We start from the raw sequence: 19,046 nt of genomic DNA on the forward strand, positions 1-19,046 counted from the left end.
GGCGGCTACAGCAAGTCCTGGGATCGAACCCACATCCTCATGGATCCTAGCTGGGCTTGTTACCACTGAGCCACCGTGGGAACTCCCATGATGCCTTTTATCAAAGAGTTCCTGTTTCAACCCCTAGTCTGGAAACTTCCATGAGCTACAGGTGTGGCCCTAAAAAGACGGAAAAAAAAAAAGAAAAAGGCATCATGAGTTAAAGTATTGTGTTTTTATTACAGCATTTAGGACAGTACTCTGAACACTCATCAAATACTTAATTTCACATAGCTGCTGACAATCTTCCAGTGTCTAACATTTTTTGAAAAGTTTGCTTAATGAGTACTTGAATGATCCTGCCAGATACTTTTTTCCTGTAATTTTCATTCCTGTCTAGTTCCCTATGTATTTGTAGCTCTCTTGAGTGTCAGCCATACAGTGGCCTTGGAGAAGCTGGCCGAGAAGGCACCTGACCCAGCTTATGGATGCTCTTGAGTGCCTGAAAAACACCCTGCATCGATCACAGTGTTTGTTCTGCTACGTTTCAATGTAGCCTCAGAAACTTTCTTAACCCAGTGCTTCAGGCAGCCTCTGTCCCTGGATCAGAGTTTTAGGGGTCAGGTGTTGACACTGTGTCCTTAAAGCTATTGAGGTGAAAAGAATGGGGACAGTAAGAAAGCCTTCAGCTGGTCCCCTCTGTCAGGCTTAAGGACGTGTCAATGCACTGATCCACTGCTGACTAAACTGGCTTGGATGAGAGGGTCCCGATCTGCAGACGTGGACCTTGTCTGTCGTCTTCTCGTTCTAGGATGTTGAAGTCAAGTGGATCGAATACCAGAACATGGTCAACTACCTCATCCAGTGGATCCGACACCACGTGACCACCATGTCCGAGAGAACATTCCCTAATAACCCTGTGGAACTAAAGGTCTGGGTCCTTACAGATATTGAGTGTGATTGCGTTTATTATGAAACTGTTAAATGATGCTAACATAGTTCTGTAATAGCAGAAATTTAAGAAAAGTTGAACTTGGGGGAGTTCCCATCGTGGCTCAGCGGTTAACAAATCCAACTAGGAACCATGAGGTTGCGGGTTCGATCCCTGACCTTGCTCAGTGGGTTAAAGATCTGGCGTTGCTGTGAGCTGTGCTGTAGGTTGCAGATGCAGCTTGGATCCCGCATTGCTGTGGCTCTGGTGTAGGCCGGTGCCTACAGCTCCGATTGGATCCCCGGCCTGGGAACTTCCATATGCTGCAGGAGCAGCCCTAGAAAAGGCAAAAAGACAAAAAATAAGAAAAGAAAAGTTGTGCTTGGCAGGGTAGGCAGATTATTTATTCATCTATTATAAGAGAATATGGATGTAAACATCAGTAGTGAAAGCGTAAGAGCAGCAACATCCTAAAGAAACTCATAGTCCTTTGGGTCTGAATTGTTGCAGATTCTAAGGTTTATTTGTGAGGGTCTCTGGAAGTGGCATTGCCAGGTGGTTTTGGGTGCAGAAGAGGCGCCTGGAGCCAGCAGGTGGCCGAGGCAGCAGGGAGTGAGAAGCCTGTCAACGGGACAGAGGCGGGCGTGTGCCTGTGGTCACATCCTGCTACAAACCGGCCTTAGAGGCTTCTGTTGCATGGCCAGAGATACATACAGTATTTCTCCACGAACTTGAAACTAGAGACCCGGCTCCAGCCTGAATGAGTTCATGGTTTAGTAGAACATTCACGGCTACCTAAGAACTTGGGGCCGTCTCTCTGAGGCAGAGACGTTATCGGAATATTGCGAGACGGCACGTGTAAACATACAGAAGATAAAGTGTCTCATTTTGTCCCTTTGGATTTCTAATAGCCACGTAGTATCCTGTGTTTCAAGAAATGGGTCATGTGAATATCATCGAATTCCTCGAATGGTAGATATTGTTCTGACCAGACTAAAATTGCAAAAACCCAGGGCACTGACCAGAGTGGGCCCTGCTGAAGGTAGTGATGACCACGCGTCTGCACCAAACGCCTGTGGAGCAGCTTTCACTCCTGCTGCCACAGGGGGTTTGTCCTTGGCATGAAGTTCCTGTGTCTCCCGGATGCTCTTTAATTTCCCCGAGTTGTTTGTCCGCCTGCATAGACAGGGCCCTCTCCGGGCAGGAACCCTTTGCCCCTTTTTGTCACCACATCTCTGCAAACAGCGCTTAGCGCCCAGGACGGCATTCCGTGCTTGCTCACCGACGGGCTCCTACAATGTTGCGTTTCGCGTTTAAAACAATTTTCAGATTTCAAGTTCCACTTCTTTCCAGATGGGTTCCTGGTGTCGGGGACATTTGAGTACATGTGTGCTGGCTTCTGGTTAATGCAGATTCGTAAGTTATTAGAGAAGTTGGGGTGACTACACAGATTCCTTGCTAGTGTCTAGGACAGGACAGGACACAGGAAAAGTATCATGGGGGATTATCAGTTTTCTTAGCCAGCAAAAACATTGAATGGAATCCTTCAGAGAAATGTGTCTGCCTGGATACTTGAAGGGATTTGTTTTAAAGCAGCACAAATCAGGATGTAATAATTAGTATATGTTTATTGAATGTGAAGACAGCTTATCAATATAATCCTTATAAGGTCGTTTTATGTATTTATTTGTTTTTATTTCTGTCTTTTTGGTTTTTTAGGGCTGCACCTATGGCATATGGAGGTTCCCAGGCTAGGAGTCTAATTGGAGCTGTAGCCGCCAGCCTACGCCACAGCCACAGCAACACGGGATCTGAGCTGCACCTGCAACCTACACCACAGCTCACAGCAACACCGGATCCTTAACCCACTGAGCAAGGCCAGGGATCAAACCGGCTACCTCACGGTTCCTAGTCAGATTCGTTAACCACTGAGCCACAGTGGGAACTCCCAGGTCCTTTTAAATAAGTATGATAAACATATATTTAAGAGAGTCCCAAGCTAATATCTATAAATTATGTAGATATTATATGAAGTATATGTTTCAACCTTCTATAATGATAGCAGCACATAGTAGCATCTTTCATCATTTACCATAAGATCTGCTTCACTGGGCCAATGGGACATCGAAACCAAATTTTTGGTCCTGTCTGTCCGGTAAGAATTCTGCTTTCAGAGTTCCTGTTGTGGGTCAACAGGTTAAGCATGCATGAGGATGTGGGTTTGATCCCCGGCATTGCTCAGTGGGTCAAGGATTCAGCTTTGCCGTGAACTGTGGCGTAGATTTTAGATGTGGCTCAGGGCTGGCATTGCTGTGGCTGTGGTGTAGGCCAGCAGCCAGCAGCTGCAACTCTGATTCGACCACTAGCCTGGGAACTTCCATGTGCCGTAGGTACAGCCATTAAAAAAAAATTCTGTTTTCAAGACTAGACTGTGAAACTGGGAGTTCCCACTATGGCACAGTGGGTTTAGAGTCCAAATACAGCAGCTTAGGTCACTACGGAGTTGAGGTTTGATCCCTGGCCCAGGGCACTGAGTTAAGAATCCGGTGTTGCTGCGGCTGTGGCTGTGGCTGTGGTGTAGGTTGCAGCTGTGGCTCAGACCCTGGCCCAGGAACTTCCTTATCCTTCGGGTTTGGTCACAAAATTTTAAAAAGGGATAGACCGTGTGAAATAGAGGAGATGACCCCAGCACCCCTTTCATGGGAGTCGTCAGATTATTTTTTCCAAAAACAAAAAGCTCAAATACAGGGTTTGGATCTTGTCTTTTTTTTTTTGTCTTTTGTCTTTTGTCCTTTTTTAGGGCCGCACCCTCAGCATGTGGAGGTTCCTAGGCTAGGGGTCTAATCGGAGCTGTTGCTGCCAGCCTATACCACAGCCACAGCAACGCCAGATCTGAGCTGCGTCTGTGACCTACACCACAGCTCATGGTAACGGCACATCCCTAACCCACTGAGCAAGGCCAAGGATCGAACCCAAAACCTCTTGGTTCCTAGTCGGATTCCTTTTGGCTGTGCCACCATGGGAACTCTGCATCTTGTCTTCTCGCCTGGACGATGGGAGGCTGTTAGCAGGGCCAGAGTGGACATGGCCCTGGTCCTGACTGTGCAGATCCCAGTGGGCTGAGGGCTCAGGCCAGTCATCACACCCTCCTCCCACCCCATACAGCCTGGCCATCACCTGGCTGGGAGTCAGTGGTGCTCTTGAGTATCAGTTTATTTCATTTTTTTAGCTGTATTCTTGGCATGTGGCAGTTTCAGGGCCAAGGACTGAGCCCACTCCATAGCATTGGCAACACCCCACCACCGGGGAACTCCCTGTCACTTTGATAAAGAAATTCCACCAAAGGCAGGCAACAGAGCAGATAGCATTTGCAGTGGTGACCTTACGTGATGTGATCATGAAAACAGGTCTTTGAAGCTTGCTCATTTGCCTCCCCTTTCATTTTAGGCACTTTATAACCAGTATTTACAGTTTAAAGAAACAGAAATCCCACCGAAGGAGACAGAAAAATCAAAAATTAAACGCCTGTATAAATTGTTAGAGGTGAGAGAAACTTCCTTTGTATTGACAGACACAATGTTTATTTTATGGTCTTTCTCTAGGGAACGTGGGTTTTTACGTCCCGGCTTCACAGGGCCTTTTCTGTGCTTCTCCCTAGATCTGGATCGAGTTCGGACGCATCAAACTGCTTCAAGGTTACCACCCCAACGACGTGGAAAAGGAGTGGGGGAAGCTCATCATCGCCATGCTCGAGAGGGAGAAGGCCCTGCGGCCCGAGGTGGAGAGGTGAGCGGGCAGGTGGCGGGCGCTCGGGGAGAACTTTGGCTTTGGGGACAGGCCAGCCCGGGACTGACATTTACCCTTGGCCTTTGGCTGGGCTGTGTGTCCTGGGAGAAGTCACTCGGTCTCTCTGGTCCTCCATTTCCGCATCTGGAAGCTCTTGTCTGAGGTTTGATGCGAGTCCGTGAAGCCAGGGTCACAGAGGGCCTAGGCTGTGTGTGAACAGAAGTGTCACCTAAGGCGGTGGTTACGGTCTTAAGGCCAATCAGGGTCCTGGGACCCAAATGCTCGTACCTGCACAGCATAGCTCAACAGTGAACTTCTTTTGTTCCTTGCTGTGGTTTGGCCCCGGTCCTCTTTCCAGGGCAGGAAACCTGGTCGGAAGGGCAGTGAGGTGGCGTCTCGAGGAAGCTCAGTCAACGCAGGTTCAAGCTTCTAGAAATGCATGATCCTTGGTCCTCTGGATGGGTCTCTCTCCATCACTGTCCTTGTGTCCCAGGCTGACTCGGGGTGTGTGGGACTTGGGGTCTGGTCCCCCAGGCTGGCCTTACAGGGTGGGGCCCGGCATCACCCCCCGGCCCTGCCCCAGCTCTGATGCGTCAGGGCCCAGCCGCCCTGCTGACGGGATCTTTGCACATCTACCCCTCGGGAGGGAAGCCTGTCTCACCCTCCCTTCAAGCACCTCCCCTGGGTCTCCCCGGCTGGTTCACGGGTCTTGGTCCTCAGTCTCCCATGGACACGCGTTGTAATTTTGCATTTGTGTCTGCAGTTGTTTGATGAACGGCTGCCTGGTCCACAGTCGTGACTTCTGACAAGGTGGAGACAGACTCCTGGTTTTTCTGTCCCTGTGTTGCCGGCACTTAACACCGTGCCTGCTACCCAGAGGCCCTGGGTACACAGGGTTCCCTATGTCCCCGTGACCTCCCATGGACGATGTGGGGCAGGCCTGACTTGTCAGGCCACTGTTCAGCTTGTGATGGCACACTTGTCCAAGCACGTAACTGGATCATTAGAACCAGAACTTGTTAGCAATACCCAGGGTGGGCCGTTTGTGGAGGAGATGATTCTGGGTGATTAAACAGAGATGCTTAGCTTATCATTTGAAATAAAAGGATGTCAGGAAGGGGTATAGAGTAGATGCAAGTGGTCCGAAGAGCAGCTGCGTTTTCATGTATGGTAGTAAAAGACTGTGATTCAAGGTTTGGGAGCCAGTCCTTCCCAGGGGAATTATTAGCTCAGTTTCCAAGCAGTGTGGTCTTCTATTTTTGTTGTGTGTTGGTGGGTTGTTTTTTTTTTTTTAATTTTAAAAATTACGGTTGATTCACAATGTTGTGCCAATTCTATTGCACATCAAAGTGACTCAGTTATGCATAGATATACATTCTTTTTCTCATGTTATCTTCCATCATGTTCTATCACAAGCGATTGGATAGAGTCCCCTGTGCTGTACAGCAGGACCTCATTGCTTATTCATGCCAAATGCAATAGTTTGCATCTACTAACGCCAAACTCCCTGTCCATCCCACTCCCTCCCCCCACCCCCCCCGCCGCCCCAGCAACCACAAGCCTGTTCTCCATGTCTGTGAGTCTGTTTCTGTTTTGTAGACAGGTTCATCTGTGCCATATTTTAGATTCCACGTGTAAGTGATGTCATCTAAGCCATGTGATCTTAGACTCACTAACCTCTCTAAGCTTCAGTTTCCTCCTTTATGAGCAGGATAGGATAGCATCTACTGCATTTGGTGGTGGTAAGTATGTCTATAAAAGGATGAGTTCATTTTCTGGCACACAACAATTGCTTAAGAAATGTCAGGAGAGAAGTTGACAGAACACTGCCACAGCCACAGCAACACGGGATCCAAGCAGTGTCTGCAACCTACACCACAGCTTATGGCAATGCTGGATCCCTACCCACTGAGTGAGGCCAGGGATCGAACCCACATCCTCATGGATACTAGTCAGGTTTGCAACCCACTGAGCCACAATGGGAGCTCCTGGTGCTTTATTCTGTGTACTAACCACATTTGACACCTCACTCTCAAATTCCCCTTTCTTACTTTCTGAAAAGAAAAGTATTCCCCCAGATGGAGAAGCAGCAGTTTGGCTTTGCAGTGTTGGAGGGTAGGAAATTATTTAGGAGCTTGGCTGGATAAATGCCTTCATTTTTCTTGATGCACCAAGTTTTTTGGCATTGACTCTATTGCAAAATAATAGCCATGTGGCCTGGGAGTGTGTCAAAGACAAATGGGAAAGAGCCAATGATCGTATGCCAGTTAATAACCTAGAGGAGGGAAAAACAAGCACGGACAAATTAAACTTGCAAGCATTGCATTGGTAGTCTTCTTAGCATCTTGGCTTTTAAAAATATAAAATAAATGAAAAATACTAAGATTAGACATAACATTCGGGGAATTCAGATAAAGAAAGGTAAACGGATAATTTACTTTAACCTAATCAGCAGACCCCATGGTAGTTTAAAAGGAGAGGGCCTTTGCTTCTAGTCTAACTCATTTGTTGGTAGGTGTTTTTAAGTATCAGATTTCAACTCTGTTTTTCATTGTAGACTTGGCCTTTTGCAAAAGGCACTGACCAGGCTAGGATGGACTGTTTGTGTTCTTTTAGCTGATGAATGGGTATTGCCAGAGTAAATCTTTATGAAGTGTACCTGGGCTTCTGTGAGGCATCGGAATTGTTTTTGTGGTGGTGGTTAAGTGGGTGACACTTGGTGAAAATATTTGGCAAGTCTTTTCCAGTGACGCCCGTCAGCCGGCCTTGTCCTTACATGTAGGGCTTTCGTGCTGGCTGCAAAAGGCAGCCTTCAGCCAGCAAAAGCCTGGCTGGAGGCAAGATTCTTCTGAGTGGTTATTAGCATCTTATTTGCTGTGTGTTGAATATGCATGTTAGGTCCTATTTAAGGAGCCATTAAACACTGGAACATTCTGCTGCCGCTTTTCACCATTAGACTAGACGCAGACCGTGTATTTGTGAGGCTCCTATTCCTGCTCGAAGGAAGAGCATCATTTCAGGGTCAGGATGCATAGCAGTAGTTACAGCTACCGTAGCAGCGACTCTGTGTTTAGTAACACCACCAGCACTCGGACGAGTCTAGATTCAAATGAAAACTTCCTCTCCGTCCATTGCGGTCCGACCCTGGTCAACTCCTGCATTAGCTTTGGCAATGAATCCTTGGATGGACACAGGTACGGGCTTCGTGGCGTGGGACGGCGTTTTTCTTTCACTAGGCGGTGTTTTTCAGGAACGGCGACCTTTCTGACTTCTAAGGGAGAGGCTTGATTTCATGCGTTCCCTTCTTTCAGGTTGGAAATGTTGCAGCAGATTGCGAGCCGAGTTCAGAGGGACAGCGTCGTCTGTGAAGACAAACTGTTACTTGCCCGAAACGCTCTCCAGGCTGTACGTTAATATCAGGAACTTTTGGGGTTGGGGGTGGGGGTGGGGTCTCTGCATCCCCATGAACTAAAACTTGGCATAACCTTAGTCAGTTTGTGTCCTGAAACGTACAGTTTGTTAAAGATTCTGATTGTTTTGTTCTCCCAAGGGAAAACATATTTTCCAAAAGGGAAAACAAAAAATCTAAGGAGATTCTGTTCCACTCTTTTATTTGAGGCGAGTTTGGATACTTGTTCGCAGAATTGATACTGAGTTCTTTTGAAATTCAGGATTCTAAACGATTAGAATCAGGGGTGCAGTTTCAGAATGAAGCAGAAGTTGCCGGGTATATCCTAGAATGCGAGAACCTTTTACGCCAGCATGTAATTGATGTACAGATTCTTACTGATGGAAAATACTACCAGGCAGACCAGTTGGTACAGAGGTAAGTGTGTTTCTTGTCATCCCTGTCCTGTCCATCTGTGTGACCATTTCATGGCACTTGGAATATGGGAATGTAGAGAGTGACAAATGTATGACATATTTCTTATGCTCTTTTTTGTTGAAAATGGGCATCACATTAGTTTTGTTCTGTTTCGTTAACTACGTTTCGCTCGAAGATGAGTAATAGAAAAAGCTTTATGATACATAATATTTAATGCTGTAGTCACTAACGTACAGTTGAAATATTCATGTGTGATATTGGAGAGAGGAAAAATGAAAGAAAATTATCTTTTAAGTCAACTTAGTTTTGCTAACAAAATATTGGAAAAATATGTATACAAAAATCTGTATCTCTGTGAAGTGGATTTGGGGGTAGGAATGGAACCTTTTAGGAGGTGTACTATATATTATACATATGTAAATATCTAAAGATGTGAGGTATGTAGAAAGCAGAAATGATAGATGATGCTTTGATCCGGTAATTCCACTTTTAGGAATCTATAGTAATATTCTAAATGTGGAAAATGTCTAAATAAATATGGGAGAAAGCCCTTGTTCACATCGGAAATATTTTATAGTAACAAAAATTTGGACTCCTAGGTGCCAAATAATAGGAGAAGGCTCATATCCTAGTGTAGAATTATTGTATCTTGTAGTTATGAGGAGTGTGTGATAAGAAGGGAAGTGCTCATAGGTCAACACACAAATGATGCAAACTTTTATCCATGTGATTACAATGGCGTTTTAAAATAGAGGTTGTTTGTGCAGTTCAGGTTTACAGAAAAACAAGTACTGAGTTCCTATACCCCCTAAAACCTCTCTCCCATTATTACCATCTTGCATTGTGTGCTGCACTTGTTACCACTACTGAGCCAGATACATTTTTGTTAATCAAAGTCCTGGGTTTACATTAGGGTTCACTTTCTGTAAAACTGTCTCTTCTGTCCTAGCTTAACGCTTTTGACGTTCTTTTCAGAGTGGCAAAACTGCGCGATGACATCATGGCCTTAAGGAATGAATGTTCCTCAATGTACAGCAAAGGCCGCATGCTGACGACAGAGCAGACGAGGCTCATGATCTCAGGAATCACGCAGAGTTTAAACTCGGGATTCGCACAGACCATGAACTCCAGTCTGAACTCAGGGCTGACGCCCTCCCTGACCCCACCCAGTGTGACCTCGGGCCTGACTTCCCGCCTGACCCCATCTGTCACTCCTGCGTATACACCTGGCTTCCCATCTGGAGTGCTTCCAAATTTCAGCTCAGGGGTAGAGACAAATTCACTGCAGACTCTGAAGCTGATGCAGATTCGAAAGCCTCTTATGAAGTCATCTCTGCTGGATCAGAATTTAACCGAAGAGGAAATCAACATGAAGTTTGTTCAGGATCTTTTGAGTTGGGTTGATGAGATGCAGGTAAAAAACCTTTACTTTATCTGAGAGTTTCAGGCTTTCCCGCTCCCAGGTTGTTTTTTTGTTTTTTGTTTTTTTTTAACCTCATATTTTTCTGTTTGAAGGTGCAGCTGGACCGCACGGAGTGGGGATCAGACCTGCCGAGTGTTGAAAGCCATTTAGAGAATCATAAAAATGTTCACCGAGCTATTGAAGAATTTGAAGCCAGCCTCAAAGAAGCTAAGATCAGTGAGGTCTGTGAATTTCAAATCTGTATGTATTTCATTCCAGCTTTGGCTCTTCCTCTAAAGCCCCTGTAGCAGCATAATAGATACCTTGCCTGTGAGTCAGAGTTGCTTAAGAATCCTAAGCTTGAGGTCCTACTGTACAGCACAGGGAACTATATCTGATCTCTTGGGGTAGAACATGATGGAAGATAGTAGGAGAAAAAGAATGTATATGTGTGTATGATGGGGTCACAGCAGAAATGGGCGCAGCACTGTAAATCAACTATACTTTAATAAAAATGTATGTGATAGGAAAATATCCCCCCCCCAAACAAGATTGCTAACCCTGCCATCTTTTTATCCCACGTTACAGATCCAGATGACGGCACCTCTTAAACTTACTTACACAGAAAAGTTGCACAGGTTGGAGAGTCAGTATGCAAAACTCTTGGTAAGTTGTGTTTTTTTTTTTTTTAACTTTCCGTCTTCCTCATCTCTACATGGCAAAAATGCAATTCTTACGGTGATTTTCCTTGTAAAGAATACATCCAGGAATCAGGAACGCCACCTCGATACACTCCATAATTTTGTAACTCGGGCCACTAATGAACTCATCTGGTTGAATGAAAAAGAAGAGGAGGAAGTTGCCTACGACTGGAGTGAAAGAAACACCAACATAGCCCGGAAGAGCGAATATCATGCCGTGAGTGCCGCTTCTGTGATTGGATGGGGATGGAGGTATTTCCGAGTCTTTCTTTCTCTAACACCTTTCTCGACTCTTTCTTTAAATTAGGAGTTAATGAGAGAGCTTGATCAAAAGGAAGAAAATATCAAAGCAGTGCAGGAGATAGCGGAACAGCTACTTCTGGAAAATCACCCTGCTCGGTTAACCATTGAGGTAAGTCAGAAAGGGTGACAGCCATGGTTGAAGGGGACATTTGATGATCGCCACCCCAGTTCCTTGATTGCTGGTGGTGGCACGTGCACACTGTCAGACGCCTGTGACAGCCTGGCTGAAAACCTTGTTTCTGACAAGTCAGGCTGATCTGTCTTCAGTTCTGCTCCACGGGTCACCCCCTCGCTGCTTACAGTAATCGTTCTCTCTGTGGCCGGAGAGATGTGTCCCAGGGACCGGGAAGGGCCTTCCAGCTTTGACTCGGATTTCTTCCTGACTCTGGGACCTTGCACCAGTAGTGGCCCAAAATGGGGGCGAGGGCTCTTAACCTGTGGAGTTGTGATGACGAAGAGAAGGCAGCGCTTAGTTCAGTGTGTGGGACACAGCAGGTGCTCCGAGGTGCTAGTTATTATTACTTACTTATTCTTTGTGTTCGGGACCTGCTTTGGGAGGTGTGTGCAAGACCTCAGGATATTAACACACTTGTTTCACACCCAGAAGGGGGGTGTTGACGTGGGGTTTACCAGGCTGCCCGCGTGGTGGGATGGAGGTGGGTGTTTCAATTTTTAGGTCTGCTAATGCTACTAGAGTTAGTGACTTTGTAAATGCGTGCGGGGGGATATGTAAGAGGGCAGGGAGCAGCCAGTGTGAACAGACGGAAGGAAAATGAACAAAGATGAAGCTATGCTAAAAATGTGACCTGCAGCTGAGGCAAGGAATCTTTGTCCACTGAAGTAAGTCGTCATGACACCCAGATGGGAAAATTCTAGGCCTCGCTGGGAGGTTAGCTGACCTTCTTTCGCATAAAATTGTGGTTTTCATCCCCTTAGGAGTAGGAAGGATGTTGGGCTGGGCAAGGGGAAGGAAATTAGAAACCTGCAGGGTCTGGATGTACTTTGTTTGTACAGCGATGCGCTAAAAGCACGGGGTGTTCCTTAGAGCAGAGAGGTGAAAGCTGCTAGGAAACGTGGTTCTCGATCGAGAATCGTGATGGGAGTGGCAGGTGTGGGTGTGAACTATCCCCACCTTGTGTAGAGATGTTCATCTAATTCGTCTAATTAACCTCCATTGTCTTGTGGGTCAGCGATGAGAGGGAATTATCAACACTGTTTTATATTTTATGAGAACAAGAAACTGATACTCTTTAACAATGCCTGATATGTCTTTTCTAGCCAGTTTACTCAGAGTAGCTTCATTGGAGGGAGCAGGTACCGTGACCACGATGAGCTGAAAGGTTTTTCAGCGATGCCTGTGCATTCTGCTCAGAAAACTGCCCAAGTGCAGCAGGGGTGGTTTTCCAGGTGGAAACACAGGCAAGCCCCTGGGGCGCCCTCTCCTGGAAGCTAGTGAATTGCACCTTAACTGTAAAAGGGTATTTTTTTGTTGCCTCTACTAAGTAGGGTTCTTTTCTGCTTTCATGAAAGATGCACCTATTAAATCAATAAAAATTCAAGTAGAAAACATTTTCAGTCAAAATTCCTAGGATCGTAACTATTATAATTCCAGAATTGCACCGATGGGGGATTGCATATGCCCTTCTCCACCCTCCCCAAGCAGTGCTGGTAAAAACATGCAAATGACTCACCCCCACCCCGAGAGCTTCCAGTCCAGTTTTGGAAGCAAAGATAGACAAAGAGAAAACTACAGACCGTGTGTTTCTGTGTCAGGCACTTTACGATCCATTAATGCAAAAATTCAGAGGAAAGGACAGTGAAGGAAAATGCCACGAAGGAGGCATAGCTGAGGCTTCCCCACAGTGAAGTGCTGGCCTGGAGGGAGTGGGGGCTGGTTTTCCAAAAACCCAGGAGAGCTTGCCTCCATTTCCAGCGTTCCATGGGTTTCCGTGGAAGAACAGCTAGTGTTAGCTTTTTCCATCTATTTTAAGAAAAAATTTAAGATTGGGAAGAAATTGGACCGATTTAAAAATATATGTTTGGAGGGGAGTTCCCATTGTGGCTGAGCGGGAACGAACCTGACTAGTATCCATGAGGACGTGGGTTCAATCCCTGGCCTCTCTCAGTGGGTTAAGGATCCAGCGTTGCTGAGAGCTGTGGTATAGGACACAGACACAGCTTGGATCTGGCATTTCTGTGCCTGTGGTATAGGCCGGCAGCTGCAGCTCTGATTTGACCCCTCCCTAGCCTGGGAACCTCCATATGCTGTGGGTGTGGCCCTAAAAAGAAAGAAAAAAAAAAAGATGTTCACGCTTTCAGGACTGGTTTTGTGCAGGTGGGAGTGCTTAGATTTGTGGCCCGATTGTCCATCTGACTCTGGTGAAGGACCCTCATCCTCTGTAGGTAGTGGAGGCTCTGAGACCCTTGGGAGGCAGGCTGTGTGTCCTCACTGGCCAGACAGTGACAGCGGCTGTGTTCTGCCCACAGGCCTACCGAGCAGCGATGCAGACGCAGTGGAGCTGGGTCCTGCAGCTGTGCCAGTGTGTGGAACAGCACATCAAGGACAACAGTGCCTACTTCGAGGTAGGGGGCACAGGACCCATGTCACCACGCAGTGTTGCAGTGCCAGCTGAATTACAGAAAACGTCTCCATTTCTGGAGAAATCCGCTAAAATGTCTTTATGGGATACAGGGGTATATGTACTTTAAGATAAAGAGAAGCATTCTAGTAGGGAGGAAGTACTTTCAAAACCACTTAGAATGTCAGAAAATCGTAATTTTGTCCGTGCTTCTCTTCTTAAAGAAACATCTCATTACAGAGAATTTTCTTCCCGTGCTTCCGAAGTTTTAAAATATTCTTGCAATTTCACTCCTCACTTAACCAACATTGGACCCTAAAGCAAAACAGACTTTCAATCAAACTAACACAGGGTCCAGAAGTTCCCTGGTGGCCTAGTGCTTAAGGATTTGGTAGTGTTGTTGCGGCGTGGGTTTGACCCTTGGGCTGGGAGCTTCCACATGCTGTGGGCATAGCCAAAAAAACAAAAAACAAAACAAAAAACCAACAAAAATAATGTACGGGCCAAGCTACACTATAGACTCACGCTTTGACAGTGGGCATTCATTCATCGTCATCCAAGTTCAAGAGCTGGTGTTTGGTTAGAGGAAGGATTTAGGCTACTCGGTTTGTGGTTTTATTCTGTTCCCACGTAGGAGGGCTGCACACGGGGCTCTGTACTCAGACCCCACAGCTCTGGGCTTTGTTGACATTTCCAACCCTTTAACTCCCGGTTCTCATCTCTCCGTAGTTCTTCAATGATGCCAAAGAAGCCGCTGATTACCTAAGGAATCTAAAGGATGCCATTCAGCGGAAGTACAGCTGCGACAGATCCAGCAGCCTTCACAAGCTGGAGGACCTGCTTCAGGAGTCGATGGTAGGACCCTGAAAAGCCCCGGGTTCAGCGGTGGTGTGTGGTGGGGACGAGGGTAGAGCTTTATGAGATTTTGCAGGTACAGAACCTCACATTTTATCGGTGCTCGTGACATTTCCAGCTCATTCAAGTGAGCATTTAAACATTCAGTTTTAACTTCGGCTCAGATCTGATCCCTGGCCTGGGAACTCCATATGCCATGGGACAGCCAAAAAAGAAAAAAATAAAGAAAGATGAAAATTCAGTTTTTGTGTCTTTTTGATAAGAAATACAGCAGATGTGGCTTTTCTATGTGATTGCCTTAATGGTTAAAAATGCTATCGCAGGGTTGTGTGTGTGTGTGTGTTTAGTCGTTCATTCCATCAATGCTAATTAAGCAGTTCGCATCTCCCAGGCACAGTTTAGCAGTGAGCAAAACAGTGAGACGCCTGCCTACGAGATGCGGCAAGGGCCCAAGAAATGGCAGAAAGACCAAAAAAAGTTAAATAAAATCCATTTTCCTTATTCCTTAGGAAGAGAAAGAAGAGCTTTTGCAGTATAAAAGCACGGTAGCCAGCCTGATGGGGAGAGCCAAAACAATCATTCAGCTGAAGCCACGAAACCCTGACTGTTCACTGAAAACGTCCATTCCCATCAAAGCCATCTGTGACTACCGACAAATTGAGGTACCATAACCCCAGGACCCAGATGGCTTCTGGCCTTACTCAGATATTTAACAAACGATATGGTAGGAGTTCCCTGGCGGCTCAGCGGGTTAAGGATCCAGCACTGTCAATGCTGTGGCGAGGGTTTGATCCCTGGTCTGGGAACTTCTGCATGCTGCCTTGCAGGCAGGGAGGGGTCCAAAAAAAATGAGGTCATAATACTCATTTAGGGGCCAAGTTTTCCACCTCAAAAGTACAAGAAGATTCCCAAGATTGGGTGTGGAAGACGATGAGTCCACGGTGCCCTCATTTGGTTATTCTGTTCTTTTTTTTTTTTAATCTTTTTTTTTTCTCTTCTTTTTTCTGTTTGGGGCCGCCCTGTGGCATATGGTGTTCCTGGGCCAGAGATCAGATATGAGCCACAGTTGCAATTCCAGAGCCTTAACCCACTATGCCCAGTGGGGATCGAACCTGCGTCTCAGTGCTGCAGAGGTGCCTCCACTCCCCTTGCACCACAGCAGAAACGCCTGTTCTGTTCTTTTAAAACCAGATCACCATTTTCAAAGACGATGAGTGCATTTTGGCCAACAACTCTCATCGCGCCAAGTGGAAGGTCATCAGCCCCACGGGGAACGAGGCCATGGTCCCCGCCGTGTGCTTCACCATCCCGCCTCCAAACAAAGAAGCCGTCGACTTTGCAAACAGGTTCGTGTGCCTTCGCCCCGCACAGAGCTGGCCCCGGAGTCTCTTTGCGGGTTAAAGGAACAACCACTGCTTCCCCCAAGGCGTGTAGGATTGGAAGGACCGAGAGCTCGTAAACCTGGGGCATTTCCCGAAGGCAGAGGAAGGCAGCGGCATGTTTTCAGAGGGAGTGGAAAGGCGTCACCCGAGTTCTCTTCCGTCTGTTTCAGGATCGAGCAACAGTATCAGAACGTCCTGACGCTCTGGCACGAGTCTCACATCAACATGAAGAGCGTGGTGTCCTGGCACTACCTCGTCAGCGAGATCGACAGGATGCGAGCCAGCAACGTGGCCTCAGTGAGTACAGAGCTGCATGCCCATCCAGCCCGTCCGAGTGGGCATTTTATTTGCTCAGCAGGGGTGGATATTGTATTAGCTCTGGAGCAGGATGGAGCCCGTGCAGACACTCATCCATTCCAGTGTAGCTGCTGGCCTACACCCACAGCCACAGCACAGGATCTAAGCCATGTCTGTGACCTACACCCCAGAATCCTTAACCCACTCAGCGAGGCCCGGGGACCCAACCTGTGTCCTCATAGATACTAGTCAGATTCTTGTCTGCTGAGCCACGATGGGAACTCCTGGTCCTATTTTAAATGTCCCTCTTGTACCAACGTCACTTAATTACGTGGGTCGTTGGTCTTCTTTAGGTAAAGACAATGTTACCTGGTGAACACCAGCAAGTTCTGAGTAATCTACAATCTCGCTTTGAAGATTTTCTCGAAGATAGCCAGGAATCGCAAATATTTTCAGGCTCCGATATAACACAATTGGAAAAGGAGGTGAATGTATGTAAGCAGTATTACCAAGAGCTTCTTAAATCTGCAGAAAGAGGTAAAGCATGGGAACCCATGCCTTTTTTTTTTCCCTAATGGGTGGTTAGTTCAGGCTATTATCGACTGTCAGTGCAATCTAATCTTAGGTATATGATGTCGTTCAGCCTGTGACATATAGAAACAGTTACTGGAACATTAAACACATATTTGGGGTAGGGAGATTCAAAGAGGGATTCATTTATTTCCAAATGGCAAATTCATAAAAAGATGCCAACCAAAGAGTATGGCAAACGATGAATTCTGAATGCATCTCCTTTTAAACATTTTCATTGTTTTGTAACGTAATGTTCAAAATGATGGTCTTTTAGTTTCAGAAAAGGTTCGGTTATTTTTCTACATACCAAACTTGGGTTTTTTTTTCTCAAGACTTTTTTTTTTTTTTTTTTAAGAGCAAATTTAGATTAATAGCTAATGAAAAAGCAAGGTGTGGAGATGTCCCATAACCAAGCCTGGATTTTATACAGGGGTTAAAGGTGAAGCTTTTGTCTAGTTAACTTTTGTTAAATACAAATTTTATCCTGAAATCTTGAGATTCCTTGGAGACAAAAAAATTATATTAGTCATATTTTCTTTAAAACCATCTAAACATTAACAGTCTTTACCTCTAATTTTAAAGGATTTTAATTTACATTGCTACCGATATAATTCACATGTTTGTGAACCTAAAACAGAGCAATACATTATTTTCCTTAGACGTCATAACTCAGATATTGGTGCTCGAAGTGGCAGGAGGGAAGTTTTATTAGCTCTTTGTAAATTGTAAGGTCCACTCTTTCAAGGTTTATATCTGTGGGATGGGTTCGTGATGGTAACTGGTCACATTTATTTATGATCCCTGGCCCAGTAGTAAAACTGCATCATTAGAACATAAGCAAAGCATCCAGAAAGTAGAAAACAAAATATTTTCTGAATATCACATGCGCTTTCACAGAGGAGCAGGAGGAGTCAGCTTACAATCTCTACATCTCGGAAGTTCGGAACCTCAGGCTTCGGCTGGAGAGCTGTGAAGACCGTCTGATCAGACAGATCCGGACGCCCCTGGAGAGGGACGACCTGCAGGAAAGCGTGTTCCGACTCGGGGAGCAGGAGGTGAGGCTGAGGGGGTGTGGGGATGAGATCACCACTGATGCTATCTCAGGGGCCTTGGCTGTTGATCCCTGCCTTCTCACATGCTCCCCTCTGCCTGTGGCTGCCGCTGGGTGAAGTCTGATTGCATATTTATCCCTGCCTGTAGGCAGGATTCTATAATTCACTTCTGCGTCTGACTCAGGTAAACACAGGTAAACCCAATTCTAGGGAGGCTGTGAGGCTTCTCATTGTTTCTCCTCTGCTCAACCCACAAGCTCTGGGTTAGATGCTTGGGCTGAGGAGATGGGCAGTAAGGGAATCATTAAACTTGGTGGGTTTTGCCTTTGTTTCCTTGATAGACAGTAATGTATACGTACGTACCTGTTTAAGTCAGTGAAATGTGTTTTTGTGGTTTTTTTTGATGGAATTTTATTTTATTTTATTTGGATGTGGTGTGCAATGGCTTGATATGGGATCTCAGTTCCCAGACCAGGGATCAAACCCAGGCCACAGCTGTGAAAGAGCCAATTCCCAACCACTTGATCACTAGGGAACTCCTCTGCAGTGTGGGTTTTTTTTTTTTTGGGGGGGTCTTTTTTCTATTTCTTTGGGCCGCTTCCGCGGCATATGGAGGTTCCCAGGCTAGGGTTCTAATTGGAGCTGTAGCCGCCGGCCTACGCCAGAGCCACAGCAACGCGGGATCCGAGCCACGTCTGCAACCTACACCACAGCTCATGGCAACGCCGGATCGTTAACCCACTGAGCAAGGGCAGGGACCAAACCCGCAACCTCATGGTTCCTAGTCGGATTCATTAACCACTGCGCCACGACGGGAACTCCAGTGTGTGTTTTTAAAGTCTTTGAAGGAAGAGACCCCATCTGGAGTGGTGGCCCGACCCCCATCTTTGTTCTCTGTTTTATAGAAACTAAAGAAAGAGCTGGAGCGACTTAAAGATGACTTGGCCACCATCACAAACAAATGTGAAGACTTCTTCAGTCAAGCAGCTGCTTCTTCCTCAGCCCCCACATTGCGCTCTGAGCTCAGTGTGGTCGTCCAGAGCATGAACCATGTCTATTCCATGTCCTCCACCTACATTGAAAAGTACATACTATAAACTGTATAAACTGGCTTCGCACAATGGCCATTTTTATATACGTGCTGCTCATTTTTAAGAATATAGATTTTCTTGTCTTAAGGACATATATATTTATGATTTCTATTGATTTATGCTGTTTCTTCATGTTGAAAGGGAGGGGGTCTCGGAGATCAGGGCATTCAGGGCATTAGTGATCTTCCCACTTTCTGCCTGTAGTTTTGGTAGCTCACCTGTTGTAGAGTATAGGACTTTCCTCCCAGGCTTGGTCCAAAGTAGGTTTGAAAGAAGCTTTGTTCTGGTG

At 46.2% G+C, this 19,046-nt stretch overlaps 1 protein-coding gene across 18 annotated transcripts in view; it reads left to right on the plus strand.

The window, feature by feature from the left end:
• The window catches only part of DST (dystonin), a 496,303-nt gene that overhangs the window by 307,886 nt on the left and 169,371 nt on the right, over positions 1-19,046 (plus strand). For 15 of the 18 annotated variants that reach the window (XM_047794747.1, XM_047794750.1, XM_047794749.1 and 12 more), the window contains 18 exons: positions 791-910; positions 4,358-4,453; positions 4,569-4,696; positions 8,008-8,101; positions 8,368-8,522; positions 9,498-9,936; positions 10,038-10,166; positions 10,513-10,590; positions 10,681-10,842; positions 10,933-11,037; positions 13,416-13,511; positions 14,237-14,362; positions 14,872-15,024; positions 15,554-15,708; positions 15,915-16,041; positions 16,395-16,578; positions 17,512-17,669; positions 18,572-18,750. In XM_047794747.1, the coding sequence (XP_047650703.1) occupies positions 791-910; positions 4,358-4,453; positions 4,569-4,696; positions 8,008-8,101; positions 8,368-8,522; positions 9,498-9,936; positions 10,038-10,166; positions 10,513-10,590; positions 10,681-10,842; positions 10,933-11,037; positions 13,416-13,511; positions 14,237-14,362; positions 14,872-15,024; positions 15,554-15,708; positions 15,915-16,041; positions 16,395-16,578; positions 17,512-17,669; positions 18,572-18,750 (2,684 nt within the window). Of the gene's footprint in view, positions 1-790; positions 911-4,357; positions 4,454-4,568; positions 4,697-7,616; positions 7,891-8,007; positions 8,102-8,367; positions 8,523-9,497; positions 9,937-10,037; positions 10,167-10,512; positions 10,591-10,680; positions 10,843-10,932; positions 11,038-13,415; positions 13,512-14,236; positions 14,363-14,871; positions 15,025-15,553; positions 15,709-15,914; positions 16,042-16,394; positions 16,579-17,511; positions 17,670-18,571; positions 18,751-19,046 lie in introns of those variants that run through there. The other 3 variants (XM_047794755.1, XM_047794763.1, XM_047794764.1) reach the window with 2 other exon arrangements.

The sequence above is a fragment of the Phacochoerus africanus genome, chromosome 9 (genome assembly GCF_016906955.1).
Source record: "Phacochoerus africanus isolate WHEZ1 chromosome 9, ROS_Pafr_v1, whole genome shotgun sequence".
NCBI lineage: Eukaryota > Metazoa > Chordata > Mammalia > Artiodactyla > Suidae > Phacochoerus > Phacochoerus africanus.